Genomic DNA, 19,295 nt, shown 5'->3' with positions numbered 1-19,295 from the left:
ATGTTCGATGAGAAACTAAACGGACAAAACACACAATCGAAGGAAGGCATCGAGAAATTGAGGAAAATGTTAGAAAGAATTGAAGTTGAAAAGGAAGGAGATGTGTATGAACACATGCGTCTCCTCTGTACGCATTTCCTAAGTACTTCTCCATTGATCTTCTCTGTATGCACTAGAGTTTTGGTAATGGGGGAGGCAGGGGATGAAACTGAGCAATGTGTATGTGTGTGTGTGTGTGTGTGCGCGCCTTTCTCTTGCCTTTATCTCCACATATGGGAAGACTTTATAATTGTTATCAGTTTATCACTAAACCAACCGCCATATGATTGATATGTAGATGAAAGTTTGACAGATGGGAAGAAATTAGAATGATGAAGCTACATGTCAACACTTTCTAGCCAAATAAAAAAGCCAAATAACAAACCTAACCGGTTATAATGGGTTTGTTACCTTGATTAGCCGGTAAAACACAAGTTGGTTCCCTTCATATGCAAAATAATAATAATAATAATAAGATGATAGACTTTTTAAAATAAAAGTGATAAATTGGTTGGGCTAAAGTGACAAAGAAACAAATAGGTTGGGAGCACGTTGAAACTTATCCAAAGTGTAATCTAATACTTACAATCTCTTGAAATGATACACGAAATTGTAAATTTAAATACCGATATTATGATTTCGATATATCTAAGTCGGAAATGAGATACACGAACATGTGGATTTGTTAATAGGAAAAGGGAAAATGTCATGTTATCCTAACGAACTTGTCAAGTTTGTTTTAAAAGGTCACCCAATTAATCTTTTTTTGTACATTAAGGGAACGACATATAAATTGACCGGTTGAAATGGTCCCTTGACCTATAATAAAACATTTCCATAACAAAGCAGTAAAAAACCGGTGAGGTGGCTGCCTAGTCACAACTTATGTGGCAATTGACTTTGGTCCACAGTCAACGCTTGGTCCCCAAGATTGGACACATCGTTACTTGGTCCCCTTATATAAATAAAGCAATGTCCTAATGAGTTTATCACGCCCACTTTGTTACCCTTATCGGTCTCTTCGTTTGTTCTTCCTTTCGTTTCCCACTTTGTGAGTCCATCGAACCACCACTTCGAGATATGCAAGCATTAAAGAACACAACCCATAAACGTTTATTAGAATAATTGCCACAATGCACGTGATGAAACTTAATTGTAAAAAAACATATATGAATGGAACAAGAATGGTTTGACTTTGACTGTAGGTAGCAACTAAATTACAACATAACCTATATATGGTATGTATCTAATACTGACTAACAAAGTATGCAAGTACAACGAGGGACGCCCTTTATACCAGAAATGTAACTTCTAGCAACCTTAAAACAGATGTGAGATGAAAGATACATAACCTAAAACAATTTCATTAAAACAGAGGGAGTATATAATATTTCTCTTTAAGCTAAACACACTAAGTTGATCAAATGAAGGCATCACCTGAGTTAGCATTCACACACATATCGAGAAGCTGCAAAACAAAGAATCAAGCCAATCAATGCATGATTTTGGGTCAATTATAAAATTAACGACCATAGCTAAACATGGTGTAGAATATCACCAATCAATGCATGATTTTGGGTCAATTTTTGATTATTTCATCAATAATTGCAAATTATTGAGCATATTATGGTTTACACACGGTATATATTAACATCAACCTAAAAATCCATTACCCATAAACACCAGTATGTCGGTTTATGTATAATCTGAGTAAAAGATCGAAAGAACATAAAAACTCACAAGGACCTTGAAGTAGATGTAATCATCGGCGTTGAAGCACCTTCATAAAGATGAATATAGTGTCAATTATTGATTGAAAAATGGAAATTTTCAAACTTCATGGTTGGATTCACAAAACAACCACCATGCTTTTTTTACAAGAATTAGTATACAATACTTACCTAGTTCTTCATGATGTTAATTGGGTCATAAGGGCCTTGTAATGACCGAATGCTTCTTGTAAAACAGCACCCATTTGCTAATTTGTTAGTTATTCCAAAATCAAATGATTTTCGTGAAGAAAAATCACGAATTTACTTCAGAAAGGGAAGAACAGAATATTATCCATAATTGAATTTATTACCCACCCATGTTCAAGGTAAGCTTTTGGACGTTGTACATTGAAATCAAGATCCCATCTTTGCAAAGAGATCAAGGAATTCTACCAGTGAAGTTGTTTTTGTTGAACCTCAAAACTACCAAATATGTAAGTTTTTTCCCGATACATTTGGGAATATTTCCACCGAGTTTATTGTCACCCAAATCTATGACTTCCAAAACTTGTAGATTCCCTAATTCCCAAGGAAGTTTACCAATAAAGCTACTGTTGTTCATAATCCTCTCTAATAAATGAAGGTTTTTTTGCCACTTGTCAAATTCTCAAGAGTTTTAACACTTGTATCAAATTCAAATTCAAGGGTTTTGTAAATCTGCTCCACATAATCTAGGTCTTATGGATACCATTAATCTATCTATCAGGTATGTTTGTGGTGTTATTACCTAAAATCACCTACTCTTTCTGATGTTGATGTTAATATTTGTTCAAACAGTGTTTACATCAACAGTTCCATATTGCACACAAGCCATCAGACATCTGTCAAGGTACCCACCACTTCAGTTGATGAAACCTCCATCCAACCTCTTCCAACTTTATTCCCATTACTTGGACTAATTCCTTTCAAAAAAGTAATACATTTTCATAATTTACCAAAATACCCCTATGCTGGTTGGAATTTGGAAATGCTCATTCTTTTGTCCTTGATTGTAATTAGGCAGAATTTACACCTACTGACTTATACACAAGGAATCAAAGATTAGACATAAAGGATTCTTCTGGTGTTCCTCCTCCATTACTCAATGCTCCCAAACTCAAAAACTCATCTTCAAATGGAAGTACAGTTGAACCCGAAGAGACAATTTCAGATAATGATCTTGACAATATTGTTGGTGTTGCAAATGTCTCTGAGTTAGAGGTATTAATATTAATATTATTTCATCTTAATAACTTTTATGTCTTAACAAAGAATCTGAACTTGTTCATATTATGTTTTAGGAAATGGAACCTCCTAATACTCTATTGTGTGAACTTCGCCTCTATGAAAAACAAGCACTTCATTTCATGGTTAATTTGGAAAAAGGACCATGTGTTGATGATGCAGCTACTACTCTTCATCCATGTTGGGATGCATATCATCTTGCAGACAAGTATGTTTTTTTCTTGTTTCATTAGATTCTTTTTTTTTTTACATTGATGTCTTTTTTTTTGTATACAGGAGGAAATTCATAGTGTATGTGAATTCATTTTCTGGAGAAGCTATTGTAGAATTTCCAAGTACCCTTCAAATGGCAAGAGGAGGAGTATGTGACTATGTTCTTGCTTATAATTACATTTTTCCCATGTTTTATTATATACACAACAGATAATTTAGACATGATAATATAAAGATTTTGGCAGATTCAATGGGGCTTGGAAAGACTATAATGACAATATCACTCCTTCTTGCTCATACTGAAAAAGGTGGATCATTAGATAAAGATTCCACCAGTGAAATCAATGGCTCAGATCAATCTTCATCATCTCCAAAAAAAGCAGCTAAATTTTCTGGTTTTGATAAGCTTAGAAAGCATAAACAATCACTCATTGGTGGTGGGAATCTTATCATATGTCCCTTGGCTCTTATAGGTCAATGGAAGCTAAATTTAATGTTTGTGAACATTGGTAATAGGCAGAGATTGAAAGCCATTCAGAACCAGGGACTTTGTCAATTTATGTTCACTATGGGCAAAGTCGTCCAAAAGATGCCAAAATATTAGCTTAGAGTGATGTTGTGTTAACCACATATGGAGTTGTAGCTTCAGAATTTTCATCTGAGGTAACTTAGAATACTTTCTGTTTTTTCTAAGATGAGAAATTATAAGCTTTATGTTTATTTTATATTTTATAATTTGTATTTGTAGAATGCTGAAGCACACACAATAAAATCTTCAAAAAGTCAAATTTCCATGGCGGCAGCTACTCGTGTTGCTGACCGGAGACGGTGTTTGATCGGGACCCCTATCCAAGTATGACTTTGGTCAACATGTTTACTTTTTTGGTTCTTAAGGATTGAACGGGAGCTGGTCTTGGTATGTTTTTTTATTTAAAAAAAATTGAAAATAAGTTTCTTTTGGTTTATATAATTTCTTTTTTATTTGTGTATTATTATATAAATAGGTGGAACAAGCTAATTCAGAAACCTTCTGAAGATGGACATGAAAGGGGCTTAAGTTTGGTCCAAAACATTTTAAGACCAATAATGTTAAGAAGAACAAAGTTTAGCACAGACAGAGAAGGAAGGTTATAAATTATAAACTCATAAGTCCTCTAATTTTGAGTAAATTACAAAAACGGTCCTTGAGTATCGTTGTTTATTGCAATTTCGGTCCAAAAATGTTTTCTCTTGCAGTTTTAGTCCTTATTTTAGTTTTTTGTAACTATGTTGGTTGTAATTTTATCATTTCTTAATGACATCGTCTTTATTTCAAGTAAAATGACTATATTACCCTTGTTATTGTCACAGGCCTATATTAGTTCTCTCATCTGCTGACATGCAGGTAATATATTGCCAACAAACAGAATCCGAAAAGATTTCTACGATGCTCTTTTTAAGAGATCCAAGGTACTCCATTTTATAAACTTGTAGTCTTTTTATCTTTTCTGCTACCTAATAATCTTTATATTTTTATTTTTTTACAAATCTTAGGTGAAATTCGATCAATTTGTTGAACAAGGACGTGTTCTTCACAATTATGCTTCCATTTTGGAGCTACTTTTACGCCTTCGCCAATGCTGCGATCACCCGTTTCTTGTAAGGTCAGAAAAATACAAACATGACATCATCATCATCATCACCATATCAATAAAATTTTAGGTCATAGTTTCTAATTTATAATTGTAATGAGAATTTATGGTTTTGAATTTTGACACAGTCGAGGTGACACTCAAGAGTTTTCAGATTTAGATAAGTTAGCAAAACGGTTTCTTAAAGGTGGTAATAATAATAATAATAATAATAATAATAATAAGACCATTTGATTCAGTACAAGCAGTGGTTTTACCTCCACGTGCACAGGTCAAATTATTTTTTACTTTTTACTTTTTTTTAACTTAAATGTTTTATTAAATTGTTTTTTTTGAAATTGTTTAGGTTCAATGCTCACTTGAAATTGTAAACCTCCGACCTAGTAGGGATGTTGTTGTTCTGGACTTCTCCTAAAAGTTTGGACCCCAATTGGTATTTTTTATAGTTGTATTGGTATTTAATTTAAATTAATTTTTTTTTAACTTTTTAAATATTTAATTTGTTTTTGGTTGTACAGGTTGAACAATTTTTTTACTCATATTCAAGTTACCACTGAGGAATTTTTCCCTCAATGGAGATCACTATCTGGACCTCCTTTAAAACATCAAGAAGTGGTTTGTTCATTTTACCCCTCCTTCCTCTTTACATTATTAAATTTTGTGGAAATTATATTATATTGACTTCCAAGTTCCATCATAATTTATACGGGTAAGAGGTGTGAGACCAATGTCATTAGGATAAATGGCAAATCTGTTCAACACTTTGAGATTGATGGTTTGTCCTGGACTGGTAAGTTCTTTCTATTATTTATTATCTACAATAACAATGTACTTTCATTTATTTTTTTAACCCTAAAAAATCTTTTGCATTATTTTCAGGATCCAAACGTGTTTAATTTAGTAGCAAGCACAACCTTCTATTCAGAAAGTACACGTGCAATGTTATGTCTGGTCAGAATAGAAACAGATCCAGCTGACAGAACACAGCTCCACACGATAGTTGCATCAGCGGACCCCACACTAACATTCGAGTATGTTTATTATTTTATATATATATATATATATATATATATATATATATATATATATATATATATATATATATATATATATATATTAATTTTCGTATATAAATGCAAGAACAAATTTAGACATGGTTTGACTATTTTTATACACAGGTTGAAGGAATTACTGACTATCAATTGTTTCCCGATCAAATGTGGTGATTAATACATTCTTATGTTCCTATGCAGGTAGGTTGGAAGTTTATGGAGCACACTCCTAAAACTCGCTCCTCGTTATCCGGACTTTTAATCTGCATTGATCTTTATTGACCCTCTTTTTTTTGTTTAAATGGATAAATTAGTGACGACCTGTTATAGTCACTAATCGGATAAACCAGTGACGACTTTCTTTTGTCATTAATCGGATAAGACAGTGAAGACTTTTATTGGTCACTAAGTAGTTAAAACAGTGACGACTTTCATTGATTAGTGACGACATTTAGTGATGAAACTGGTCATCACAGATTTAGTGACGCATATATTTTAGTCACTATTTAGTGACCATATCTTATTTTGGTCAGTAAATCAGTTTTGTGACGGACCTATAGTGACGAAAAGTGACAACCAGAATTTTGGTCACTAAATCATTTAGTGACAACTAGTTCTATTGTTAATGACCATTTCCTTTTGGTCACTAATTGACATTTTTTTTGTAGTGGTAATTTTATGGGAGTTTTAGAATTATTATTTTCCACTTGTTATTTTTTAGGAATTTTCAATTTTTTAAATTAAATTTCATATAAGGAAAGAGAATCATTCTATTAATTTGATAATAAAGTCTAATAAATGCTTTAAAGAATATTTGATTTCTTTTATAAATATTACAAAAGATTATATTATGTTATGTAAAAGTATTATTTTATAAAATATTTAATGATTAAATATTGATATTAAATTTTTATTTTTAATAAACTCGTGTAATACACGGGTCTCACACCTAGTTTAAGCAATATAATAATGAATTACGAGCAATTGAACATGGAATGATACTAGAGAGCTGATTTGAGCTTAATCTCATGGTAGATTACAAACATAATTGGTAATTTTCACCTGATAAAATAGACAAATTTAATAATTTATTGTTCCATTAAAAATATAACCAAAACTGCAAACAAATTTAATAAAAAGAATGTTCAAAGGCATTTTAATATATATGAACTTACAATATTTTTAGATAAAGGGTAAGATGGTAACTTTACTTGGAACATGACCAAAATTGCTATAAAACATCAAAATAACCACCAAAATTGCAACAAATTCTTTTATTGTTTTGGAACAAAAATGTTTTTTTGAGGATAACTAGTCAAATCTTTACATCTATTGTCAATGATGATATGCCTTGTGGAGGATTACATAACATAGATGATGACGAGAAAAACATAGTTATCCTATCCTATCCTATCCAAAACCAACTTACTCTTCAGGAAGGGCAAAATGGACCACCAGTTTTCTGTAGAAAATACCAACAATACAACTTCATGTCAATCAGAGTGATTGTTTAATTAGACTGAACACCATACAAACAAACACAAAAATATGAGATTAACCCTAATCTAATCTCATAACTTGCAATCTCATGAGAATATAATCAAACAATCAACCAAGATCACTGCCATTGCAGATTCATACTAGACCAATAGTCTTATCTAAATACCAAATCCAACAAAAAAAAAAAACTCCACCTTTCACCCAAACATCCTCTTTCTAAACATGAAAAACTAGAAATTTTACAAATGAAGAAATAAATAATGAGTCAGTTACATGGTTCTTACTTACTTGGACCAATGTAGAGGAAAACTGAGGGATGCAACCGCATGTTGGGAGTGAGAGCAGCAGCAGAAGGTCGAGAATTAAAAAGAAAAAAAAATCTACAACTCAAATACATAGTAATCTAAATCTACAACTTGATCATGTATAAATACCAAATCCAAAAGAAATTTTGTAAATTAGCACCTCTAAACAACACTGATATCACAAAGGTCATACAAATACAAAATCCAAATAGTAATACATTAGAATAAGCATATCTCAAAAGCAAAACCATCGCTGATAACATGCATTCAAGAACTACTTGCATTCCACATGATCTATGCAGCTATTCTCTTCCTCTCTTGAACTTGGCAACTCTTACCACAACTGCAACGTATATCTTATCCATGGTTTCCTCAGCAAACATGAAAAGTTTGTGTCTCCACTGCTTCTTGAACATCAGAACTCCAATAACACCCCAAAACCCTGTCCCAAAACCACTCATTATATCCACATAAAACAACCATACCTCCATCTTCTCATCAGCTGCTTTGTGTTTCTTCTTGCTTGTTGTTGTTGTTGAATCTTGATGATTTGAGCAAGTGTTTTGCAATGGAGGTCCACATAGATGTTTGTTCCCAGCATATATTGATGGATCATCAATAAGCGTCTGCAGTTGATTTCCTGTTGGAATTTGTCCCGAAAAGTTGTTGTGTGACAAATTCAAATGGCTCAAAAAAGTCAAAGCTGCCATGCTTGGAGGGATGCTCCCGCTCAACTCGTTTTTTGAGAAATCAAGAGTTTCCAAATTCATCATCTTTCCAATGCTCTCTGGAATACCCCCTCTCAGATGATTATTAGACAGATTCAGACCCACCAACATGTTAAGTGCAGTTAGCTCGACCGGTATTTCTCTCACAAGTTTATTGCTTGAAAGGTCCATGTTATAAACCATTCTCCAAGTTGTTGTATATTCAAGATCAACACCTTTCATGACCTGAATCACATTCTTATCAGAATCGAAATCTGAATAATGCTCATATATCGAGTGACTCACAACCATGCCATTTAAGTTTCCTACACATGGAGGGATGGTTCCGGTTAAGTTGTTGTATGAAAGATCCAAAATTTGAAGATTTGAAGTTTTGCAAAGAGATGGAAGAATTCTACCAGTGAAGTTGTTTTTGTGTAAACTCAAAACTACCAAAGATGTAAGTTTTTCCCCTATCCAATTGGGTATATTTCCATATAATTTATTGTCACCCAAATCTAAGACTTCCAAACCTTGTAGATTCCCTAATTCTGGAGGAACTTCACCAGTAAAGTTATTTTTGTTCAAATTTAACCAAAATAATGATGAAATAAGAGCAATTGAGCTAGGAATGGCACCAGAGAGCTGATTTGAGCTTAATCTCATGGCAGTCAAACCCTGCAGATTCCCCACACAGTTGGGAATTTTCCCACTTAACATGTTTCTTGAAAGATCAAGCTCTTCCAAATCTGTTCTTCTGCATAATGACCTTGGAATTGACCCACTGAAAAGGTTATATTCCAGAAGTAATGCAGGAAAAGGCCCATATACATCACCATTTCCTGCATTAGGAAGGTTTTTCAAAGATCCACTGAGTTTGTTATGAGAGAGATCTAAGAAATTGATGATGGGCATCTTCCGCAGCCATGTGGGCAGCGGCCCCGAAAGTGTAGCATTGGACAACCCTAACCTCCAAAGTTTCCTCTGATGTTGAAGCCACTGCGGAAATCCATTCCCGATATTGCAAGAGCTGAGACTAAGAGATATCAACTGGAATGGAGGTATCCACCCACGTGAAACATTGAATGTCAGCTTACTCATTTCCAAGAGCTTCAACACTGAAAGATTAGCAAAATGGGCTTCGGTAACCGCTCCTTCGATAGAGAGAGTACGGAGTTTGGCAAGTTGCCCAATCGAAACTGGAATAGTCCCGTCTAATAAATTAGATCCTAGATCCAAATCTGTTAAAGATGCTAATTTTCCAAGGGATTCTGGAATTGAACCATTCAATTGGTTTTCAGATAGATCAAGTACTTGTAAAAATCTTAATCTTCCTAGAGATTCAGGGATTGAACCAGTCAGTTTGTTGTATGATAGATCAAGGTCTCTTAAGTTTGCCAGTCCTCCAAGTGTTTCTGGAATTCTACCTTTTAAACTCCGACTTAATTCCAGAAACTCCAAAGCATATATGGAGCACTCTGATGCATTTTTTGGTGTGTCAATCATTTCCATAGCAAACTCATTATCTGTTACACTTAATTGTTTCAGGTGGCACTGTCTCCAGACTCCAACATCCTCAATCTGCTTAAACTTGTTAGCAGAAAGATGAAGCTCTAGAAGTTTAGGCATAATAGGAAGCGATGAATTCAGCATGGTATCTGAAAGGTCAAGGACTTCTAGGGAGCTCATGTTTGTCAATACAGATGGAAATATACCTCCAAGTGGATTATTGCTAAGATCGAGGTGCTGGATGTTAGAAAGTGTACTGTAATTAAGATGTGGAGAAGATAGATGCGTCTTATCCAGCCCACAACCTGACAAATGAAGCTCTGACAAAGAAGGGATCATGCTTAGTAGCTTTGGAAAGTTCCATGCCAAACTAAGATTAAATCCCGAAAGACTGAGGAATGTTAGGGATGTCATGTTTTGAAGAAGGAAGGGGAGTGGACCTTTGAAAGAATTGTAGCCAAGATCGAGGTGTTTTATATTAGGAAGTATTCTACTGGAATTAAGAAAAGGACCAAGATTAACATTGGAAAGTCTACATTGTGACAAACTTAACTCTTTTAAGGAGGGAATCATGTGAAGCATCATGTCCCAGTTTTGTGCTCCACTAAGATCCACATAACTCAAGTTGAGAAGCTCCAGTGACGAAAGGCCAAAAGCCCATGCCATATCATCTGCCTTCAGAAAGTTTTCAGAATCGTATGAACTGAGATCAAGAACCCTTAAATTAGAAAGATTTCCAATGTGAGGAGGAATAATACCATCAAAATTAGCATCAGAGAGATTCAGGTAACTCAGGTGTTTCAAGGATCCAATAAACTCAGGGATCCGACTTCTTTGGAAATCATTCCCACTCAAGTCGAGGTATTTGAGATGCCTCAACTCTGCCAAAGAAGAGCTCACCTTATTACCAGATATGTAGTAGTAGTCATCTCCTTTGAGATGAAGGCGTTGAACATTTCCAGTGACACCATCACACTGGATTCCTTCCCACATGCAACACTCATTTCCAACCCATGATGACAACATTCCATAAGGATCTTCAACACTCTGTTTGAACTTGAGGAGAGCAACTCGCTCTTGCTCAGAGCAAAGGACACTAACATTTCCAACCCCCAAACAAGTATATGTGGCTGCAAACAAAAACACACATACGAAAATGAGACGGAAACCAAAACCCCTCCAATTCCCCATTATCAACCCTAACTTAATTTTAGTTTAGAAGAAAATTGAAGTAGGCAAATGAGTTGTGATGATGAAGTGATGGGTTCTTATGATGAAGTAACTAGTACATTTATAAAGCCATAAATTAATGAAGAATAACTTGTTGCAATATTGGAAGACTTGGAAGTCAATTAAAAATTTGGGGAAAATGACTTAGGAGGGTAATTATCTTAATCGCTTTGTTTACATTTAGGTAATTTCTTTATTTTTGTATACATTTAACCATTTAACTTGCTATATGTGTTCACATATTGGCAATGTCACCGGCTATAGCAGGTGACAATGCTAATATGTGAACAAATTAACAAGTTAAATGTGTACGAAAAAAGAAAATTGTCTAAATGTGAACAAAACGAAAAGTTAATTACCTTCATAAGTCATTTTTTTCACTTTTAATAGCGATTTTATTTTTTATATTTGTTTGTATTATTTTTTTTCAAACGTTATATTTAAAATATCCATATTTTCCTAAATATTAATTAAATATTGACCAAATTTAAACTATACTTTTTAATTATTAAATATGTTTTTGTTTTGTAAAATATTTTATATAATTAGCCTCTTATAAATTTTTTTTCTTTTGTTTTTAAGCATATACAATATTTTTAAAGTAAATAGTATCTAACAATAAAATTAAATAAATCAAATATATAACAATAAGTATAGAGGGTCTTTTAAAAAATAAAAAGAAAATATTACTTAGGAAATAAACACAAAAAAAATCTATATAATGTAAATGTTTTAAAATTATTCCAACATTTTAATAATTTTTAATTAGAAGTTTACAAACTTTTAAGTTTTTTTAATACAACATTTTAAACTAGTATTTAACAAAAGTATTTTAAAATGTTATAAAAAATATTAAATTATCATATAAAATCTGTGAAACACTTTAAAACTGTTGTAAAAGAGAATTTAAAAATAAATGTATGAAAGTTATAAAAAAATTATATGGAAATGTAATTAAAAAAACAAGTTTAACACATTTATAAAACATTTTGTTTAAAAACACTTGTATTAAAATTATATAAAGGAGTAAAAAAAGGTTTAAAAAAATATAAACAGAGATTAAAAACATTGTATTAGAAAATCCGTAGGAAAAAATATCATAAAAATGTTGTAAGAATTTATAAAAAAAAAATTAATTTTGTAAAAAAAATTGTTCACCTTTATAAAACTTTCTTTTAAAAATTTGTAAACTTCTAATTCAAAATTATTAAAAAGTTGGAATAATTTTAAAACATTTACAATATATAGATTTTTTTATTTTTATTTGCTAAGTAATATTTTGTTTTTATTTTTTTAAAAGACCCTCCATACTTATTGTTAAATATTTAATTTATTTAATTTTATTGTTAGATACTATTTACTTTAAAAATATTGTATATGCTTAAAACAAAAGAAAAAAATTATAAGAGGCTATATAAAATATTTTACAAAACAAAAACATATTTATTAATTAAAAAATAAAGTTTAAAATTGGTCAATATTTAATTAATATTTAGGAAAATATGGATATTTTAAATATAACATTTGAAAAAAATAATACAAACAAATATGAAAAATAAAATCGTTATTAAAAGTGAAAAAAATGACTTATCAAGGTAATTAACTTTTCGTTTTGTTCATATTTAGGCAATTTTCTTTTTTCGTACACATTTAACTATTTAACTTGTTAATTTGTTCACATATTAGCATTGTCACCTGCTATAGCCGGTGACATTGCCAATATGTAAAACACATATAACAAGTTAAATGGTCAAATGTGTACAAAAATAAAGAAGTTACCTAAATGTGAACAAAGCGATAAAGATAATTACCCTCGTAAGTCATTTTCCCTAAAAATTTGTAACCACAAACTTATATGCTTATGCAAGTTTTCTTTATCTCAATCACAAAAAGTGGTTTACGGGACAAGACTATTCCACACAGCACATGCAATTCTATTTCACCACAATCTTTTAACAAATTAGAATTGAATAAAATGCAGTATTTGACAAATAAGCATTTCCATTTCAATAAATCATAGATACATTATAAATATTTTTAAGTGATAGTTACAATTATAAGCTGGGAATTTAAAACCGTGACTAAATATGAAACTGTTAGATGGGTTGAGCATGTCAAATGAGTGGAAATCTAATGCTTACAAGCTTCTAAATCACATTATTTAGAAATCATGTTATTATTTTGATATTATTATTAAGTCTAAATAAAAAAAACAGTGTTTAAGATTACTAATCGATATGTTCACACTTTATGATACATAAGAAAGTTCATTTAGTTTTATTATTATTTTTTGAAAATACTGGTATCAGACCTTGGCCTCCTAAATTACATGCAATATTCAGTTTGTTTATTTGTCTTATTTTATTATATGAAAATAATAATTTTAATTCATCACAACAATATTATAAGTTGCAAACTAAGCAGTATATCATTCATTACTACAGTATTCAAGCGTTCTAGAAAATGTGATGAAACAAGTTTATCCACATGCTTTTGGTCTTTGTCTATATTTACTTTTCCCCCAAAATAGGCATGGAAATCAATGTTTAATTTGTATCCACCAAATTTTATTTTTTGCTCATGAGCTAATATTTTCCAATCTCTTGAATCACATTATTTATAAAAACTATTTTATTATGTTTACAGATTAAAATACACAAACTTGTGAAGTGAAAAACAATATTATTGTTTTAATATATTTAAGTAGAAATGATACATTTACTTGGGAATTTGTTCACAAGAAAATGATACATAAGACTTTGAAGTCAACATGGAAGTCAATGGACAATTTGTATCCACAAACTTGTATTGTTTTGGTCCAGGTTCACTTTTAATTTTCTCTTAATCAAAATAAGTGGTTTTGGTTCAAGTTTATTCCCCATAGCACACGTAATTACTTGGTCACAAGTCTTTAACAATTTATGAATTGAAAAAAGCACAATATATATTGACAAACAAGCATTTATCTGTTTGAGAAATCAAAGATAGATTATAATTTTTTTTAAATCATTGTTCTATATTATAAAGTTGATTCTTAGTTTTAACGATTTAAAAAAAAAAAACTAGATACAACAGAATGAGTTGTTTTTATTATTATTTGATGTAACAAGGTTAATGTGTCAAGTAAAGGAAACCTATTTTAATTTTTGGTTTTTTAGCATGTTCTTAACAGTATGCTAGAGAAGGGGACAAAACTTGACATTGCACTTTGTGGAGTGTATATGACAATAAATAAAATTACAAGTTGCAAACTAAGGGGCTGTTTGGTAGCCTCTTAATGGACAAATTAAGAGGCAAACACTTAATTTTTCAGATTAAGGGGCTGTTTGGTAGCCTCTTAATGGACAAATTAAGAGGCAAACACTTAATTTTTCAGATTAAGGGGCTGTTTGGTAGCCTCTTAATGGACAAATTAAGAGGCAAACACTTAATTTTTCAGATTAAGATTGTTTGGTAGCATAGGAATAAATGCCTCTTAATTTTGTAAAATCCTCTTAAACTTTCAGACTTGGGCTTGTATCTGAAAAAACAAAAGAACACGTGCTTCCCTCTTTACCCTTTTATGGATTCCAAAACCACACGTCCACCTTCAGATCGTCTCCTCCCTCCCCCGACCATCTCGAGTACCGATCGCTCCTCCTACCTACTCTCGTCGCAGACCCCCCTAAAATCGACTCCCCTCATGACTTCCGCCGCTAAGCTCAGACAGCATTCACCGCCTCCGCCAGCACCGCCAGAGACGACAGCCTAATGTTGCAGGTAAGTTTTCTTTACTGAAAGTAGATCGATTGTTCTTCTTCCCCCCCCCCCCCCCCTGAAAACCAATTCTGATAATTGAAATCGATCGACGGCCTCATCAGTTATCGATTTTTTTTATTTTCTTTGTTTTTCTGTTCTGAGATCGATTTTCTTTGTATCAGGCCCTTCCGTTCCAGTTTTTTATTCTGAATTTTCTTCAAAATATTTCATGTTTGTGTCATCCGCATTGGTTTTTGCTACAAATTTATGCTATTTAGATTGGAATTCATCAATGGGTAATCTGGATTTTGAGTGTTCTTGGTTCTGTTCGAAATTTGAACACCGACACTCCAGATTTTGAGTGTGCTTGAAAGGGTTTTTCATGTTTTTGATTGATTTTCTGTGGAACAGGCGGATTGTGATTTATTTTTGCAAATGGGTATTTTACCAGATTTTGAAGATTGATTCCTTTCCAGGAAATGGTCTTGATTTTGGCTGATGGAAAGTTGTTTTGATGGTGAATCATTAGAATCAAATCACAGGTTTTGAATCTTTATTGATGACATTAGACAGGGATGAAATTTCGCTTTCACATGGTGACACAGGAATGAAATTTGGCTGATCAGATTATTGTTATTGCATTATAGAGTTCTTCCGATTATAACATATGGTGGTTATGTGTAGCTCATGTTTGCTATAGTTGTATCATGTATGTGTTTTCATGTGTTGATTTTATAGGGTGTTTATATTTGGATTTTGTAGGGTGTTTAGATTTTATATGGTGTTTATATTATTTTGATAATTATTTAAGAAGTTGGTTAAATTATTTTATAAAATAGAATTAATGAGTTTAGTAAAAAATAATACAGAAGGGTAAAATAGAATTAATGTCTTTATGGAGGTTTTACATTTTTTTTTTATTTTCTTAATAGTATGCTGGAGAAGGGTACAAGACTTGACATTGCATTTTGTGGAGTTTATATGAAAATAAATTTTAATTTATAACAGAAAATTTACAAGTTACAAATATGATGACTATGTAGCCCATGCATGTGATGTGTCAAACAAGTTATTGTCATGGGAGACTTGGAAGTCAATTAAAAATTTGTGTCCACAAGACTATATGCTTAGTCTATCTATATTTACTTTTCCTTTGACCAAAACAAGACATGGAAATCAATGTTTGATTTGTATCCACAAAATTGTATTACTTTGGACATGGACTATTTTTCTTTTTAATTCTCTCAGTCAATGAAAGTGATTTTTGGCTAAATCCATTCCCCATGTCACAGGTAAATGCATTTGCCCACAAGAACAATATATATGATGGTTTGAAGACTTATCATAACTAAAGATTATAAACTTGATTTTGAAATTTAATGATATATAGAAATACCTAAACTATATTTTTTTTTATTTTAAAACTTATTCAATGTGTAATCTAATACTTACAATCTCCTGAATCACATTATTTAAAAACTTTATTATTATTTTTATGTATTGAAGTCGAGAATGATACATGAACTTGTGAGTTTAAAAAACTACATTATTATTTCAACATATTTAAGTGGGAAATGATACACGAACTTGTGAATATGTTAGCAGGCCAATAGTACATAATAGTTCTAAATAGTTTCACGGTAGACCTCACATATGATTCTTAAAGTCCACAAAGTAGCCCCCAAAGTTTATGTTATATCTTTGACACTTGGGTTCCCTAAATTACAGGAAACATTCGGTTTGTTTAATTGATTATTTTATTAAAGTGTGGTGTATACAAGACATGGTGTTTTTCAACTATTACAAGGTTCACATAGATAACTCACCCACTCGAGTTAGAAAAAACTGACCTGTAACATGGTTATGAGTATAATATATGATGCATCTTCAATGACCTAAAGAAACAAATCAAATAAAGTAAAGGGCAAGGTTAGTCCTTATCTATATATACAATAAAACCCTCAAAACACATAATAAAATTAAAAAGGGGTTACCCTGCAAGAAAAAAGTAAAATTAAAGAAACAAGGAAAGCATCATAACACAAGAGGTAATGAATACATAAAATCTTTTTCATGCTCTGTGGGTTCAACCAACATTAATATAATGATAAAAAAAAACCTACAAAATGAGAATGTTTTGGATAGCTAAAATGCATGTATAACCTACATTAAAGTAAGTAATTAACGACATGTAGAACTTTTGAAAGCCCACTAGTCAGCAGATTTAAAAAGAGTAATAATATCTTGCAAGAAATTACCTTTCCAATTAAAATGGATTTTGCATTCTTGAAGCTATGACCAAATCTTTGACATTCGCCAGATGCCTATTTGCAATGTTTTCACCTGATAAATTAATTGACAAATTTAATTTGTTGCTCTGTTTTATAATATAAGCTACTTAATTAATAAAACAAAAAGAATACTCAAAGAAATTCCAATAAAGACTTATGATTGTAGACTAATCCATCTGAAAGTGTATCTCAATTCAAGCCCGATCCCTTTCCTAAACCAAATTGAAACTTAATGTATGTACTACAGAGGCATTGTCTAGGTATTGAATTCAATCTCATCTCGAGCAGCAACATTATAATTATATTCGGCATTTCTACTAATTGATGCTATTCTTTTTATTCTCTTGTCTTACATTCTAGATATGTTTACATTTTGGTAACTAATAGTGTTATAGGAATACAACATTGAATGAAGAGCTACCTTGAAAGTTTTCATTCAACGACTTTGAAGTCAAGACAAAACTATATAAGCAAGTTCAATTTCAAACATATATACCCCTCACTACATAGTACATACACTCTTGCCATAACTATAAAGTATAAAGTATAAACAATCCCCAGTTGTCCTTCTTAATTAAGCTAGAAGTAGTATACCATATATCCTAAATTTGCATAATATTCCACAATTCAATACTAAGTTGGTTGTTTTTAACAATACTCTACTATATAGTATATACATATACCAGAAGAAAAGTAAACAAATTAGTCAAACAAAAGTCAAAGCTGGAGTCCAAAGTCAACAGAAGTAAGTTGTTAGAATGTAGCTCATGGGTTAGTTACACAGCCATACAGTTACTAGTCTGACTACATATAGAGAGATTGGAGAAGAGATTAGATCATTCTTGAATTATATTTATAGTCATCAAAATAAACATTTTGTCTAGTAATCGGGATGTATATATAAGTAATATGTAACATCAATATTAATTAATTAATTATATATCAGTTTATAAAATACCCAACAAGTATGCCTCAACCCACTTTCCTATCAACAGTCATCAATATCTGATAATAATATATTACAAGGTCGTATAGCCCCTCCAATATGTTCCCTATGTAATCAAAACCTTGTTCCAGCTATCATTTGGTTGATTTTTTACTTGATTTAACATCATTCCATAGTTTTAGCATATGTATATATATAATATTTTCATTTTTATTAACTAACATTATCTAATTCAATTTAATCACCATTCCCCAATTTAACCCGGAATTGACAAAATTAGGTCACTAAACACTATCTCAAGTCTCAACTCAGCTTTCTTCTAACTTAGTTCTATGTCTTGTTTTAGCTAAAATCCCAACAAATGATCATCTTACAACCATTACTTTAACACAACGTAAAAAAATCCAAATTAAAGCTTGACCACAGAAAAGTCAAATCTGTCAAATTAAATATTTAAGTCAATGCCGTTATATAATATTCTTCCAATAATTCAAGTTTCTAGTGACGTTTTAAGATACAAATCTTTACCAAACTGTGAATGCATCACAAAAACTCCAACAATTTCACAATCTTTACTAGGGTTTAGATGTTACCTTCACAATTTGGTTTCAAAACTGAAATTGGAGAGTTATGCGGTCGTTTCTGATCATCCCGGCCACCAATGACCTCTGCCGGCCGCCGCCGCAACCACTGCCATCTGCAGCCACCCACGGCGGCGCTGCTGGCTCCATCGATCCCAACAGCTATTTGCTGCTGCCTTGCGTTTTTTTTTTTCCGGCTTGTCTATCTCTTTTCTCGAAATAACCCTTTTATTTTTTTTTATGAAAGACAAAACTAGATTATACCCGCGTTAAACACGGGAAACGCATAAATAAAATATAAATGTATATAGATATTGCAGAATAATTATAAAAAAATTAGGATTATTGATATTATTGAAATGTGTATAAAATACACTGAGGTTGGTAAATATATATAATCGTTGAAGGACCTCTTTATAGACAATATTTTTTGTTTTATTAGTTGAACGACCTTCATCGCCACAAAGTACCTTCAAACCTTTTTTACCTATGACACCGGAAACAGCAACATATAGTTAACAATGCGCAAAATGGGTCTACGCAAGTATAATCCAACG

At 31.8% G+C, this 19,295-nt stretch overlaps 1 protein-coding gene and 1 pseudogene across 3 annotated transcripts; one reads left to right on the top strand and one right to left on the bottom strand.

Annotated features, from left to right (window-relative positions):
- On the top strand, window positions 1-6,300 carry LOC145067066 (DNA repair protein RAD5A-like; annotated as a pseudogene). The gene is made up of 19 exons (XR_013688819.1): window positions 1-219; window positions 2,138-2,245; window positions 2,438-2,517; window positions 2,589-2,724; window positions 2,811-3,011; window positions 3,092-3,243; window positions 3,312-3,396; window positions 3,484-3,730; window positions 3,763-3,911; window positions 3,997-4,164; window positions 4,253-4,375; window positions 4,599-4,697; window positions 4,782-4,891; window positions 5,008-5,150; window positions 5,226-5,312; window positions 5,398-5,494; window positions 5,594-5,669; window positions 5,759-5,910; window positions 6,133-6,300. The product of XR_013688819.1 is annotated as a DNA repair protein RAD5A-like (transcript).
- A 1,523-nt stretch (window positions 6,301-7,823) lies between these two features.
- Window positions 7,824-18,927, bottom strand: LOC145065843 (uncharacterized). Of its 2 annotated transcripts, XM_079012945.1 has the most exons (4): window positions 18,751-18,927; window positions 17,179-17,263; window positions 16,771-16,815; window positions 7,824-11,082 (listed from the first exon to the last, which is right to left on the bottom strand). In XM_079012945.1, exon 4 carries the CDS (start codon window positions 10,976-10,978, stop codon window positions 8,039-8,041), a length of 2,940 nt encoding a protein of 979 aa, XP_078869071.1. In that variant the 5' UTR covers window positions 10,979-11,082; window positions 16,771-16,815; window positions 17,179-17,263; window positions 18,751-18,927; the 3' UTR covers window positions 7,824-8,038. The 2 variants fall into 2 exon arrangements, with proteins under 2 accessions (XP_078869071.1, XP_078869070.1); XM_079012944.1 differs by lacking the exons at window positions 16,771-16,815; window positions 17,179-17,263; window positions 18,751-18,927 and having other exon boundaries at window positions 7,824-11,330.
- Between the last annotated feature and the right edge of the window lie 368 nt (window positions 18,928-19,295).

This window comes from Lactuca serriola, chromosome 8 (genome assembly GCF_051521515.1).
Source record: "Lactuca serriola cultivar US96UC23 chromosome 8, Lser_US96UC23_V15, whole genome shotgun sequence".
Taxonomy (NCBI): Eukaryota; Viridiplantae; Streptophyta; class Magnoliopsida; order Asterales; family Asteraceae; genus Lactuca; species Lactuca serriola.
Note: the sequence above shows the minus strand (reverse complement) of the source record. Positions and strands in the feature narration are given on the sequence as shown.

Bases quoted from the DNA above. Each gene is read 5' to 3' on its own strand.
- LOC145065843 (XM_079012944.1), bottom strand. From the start codon at position 11,143: ATGGGGAATTGGAGGGGTTTTGGTTTCCGTCTCATTTTCGTATGTGTG.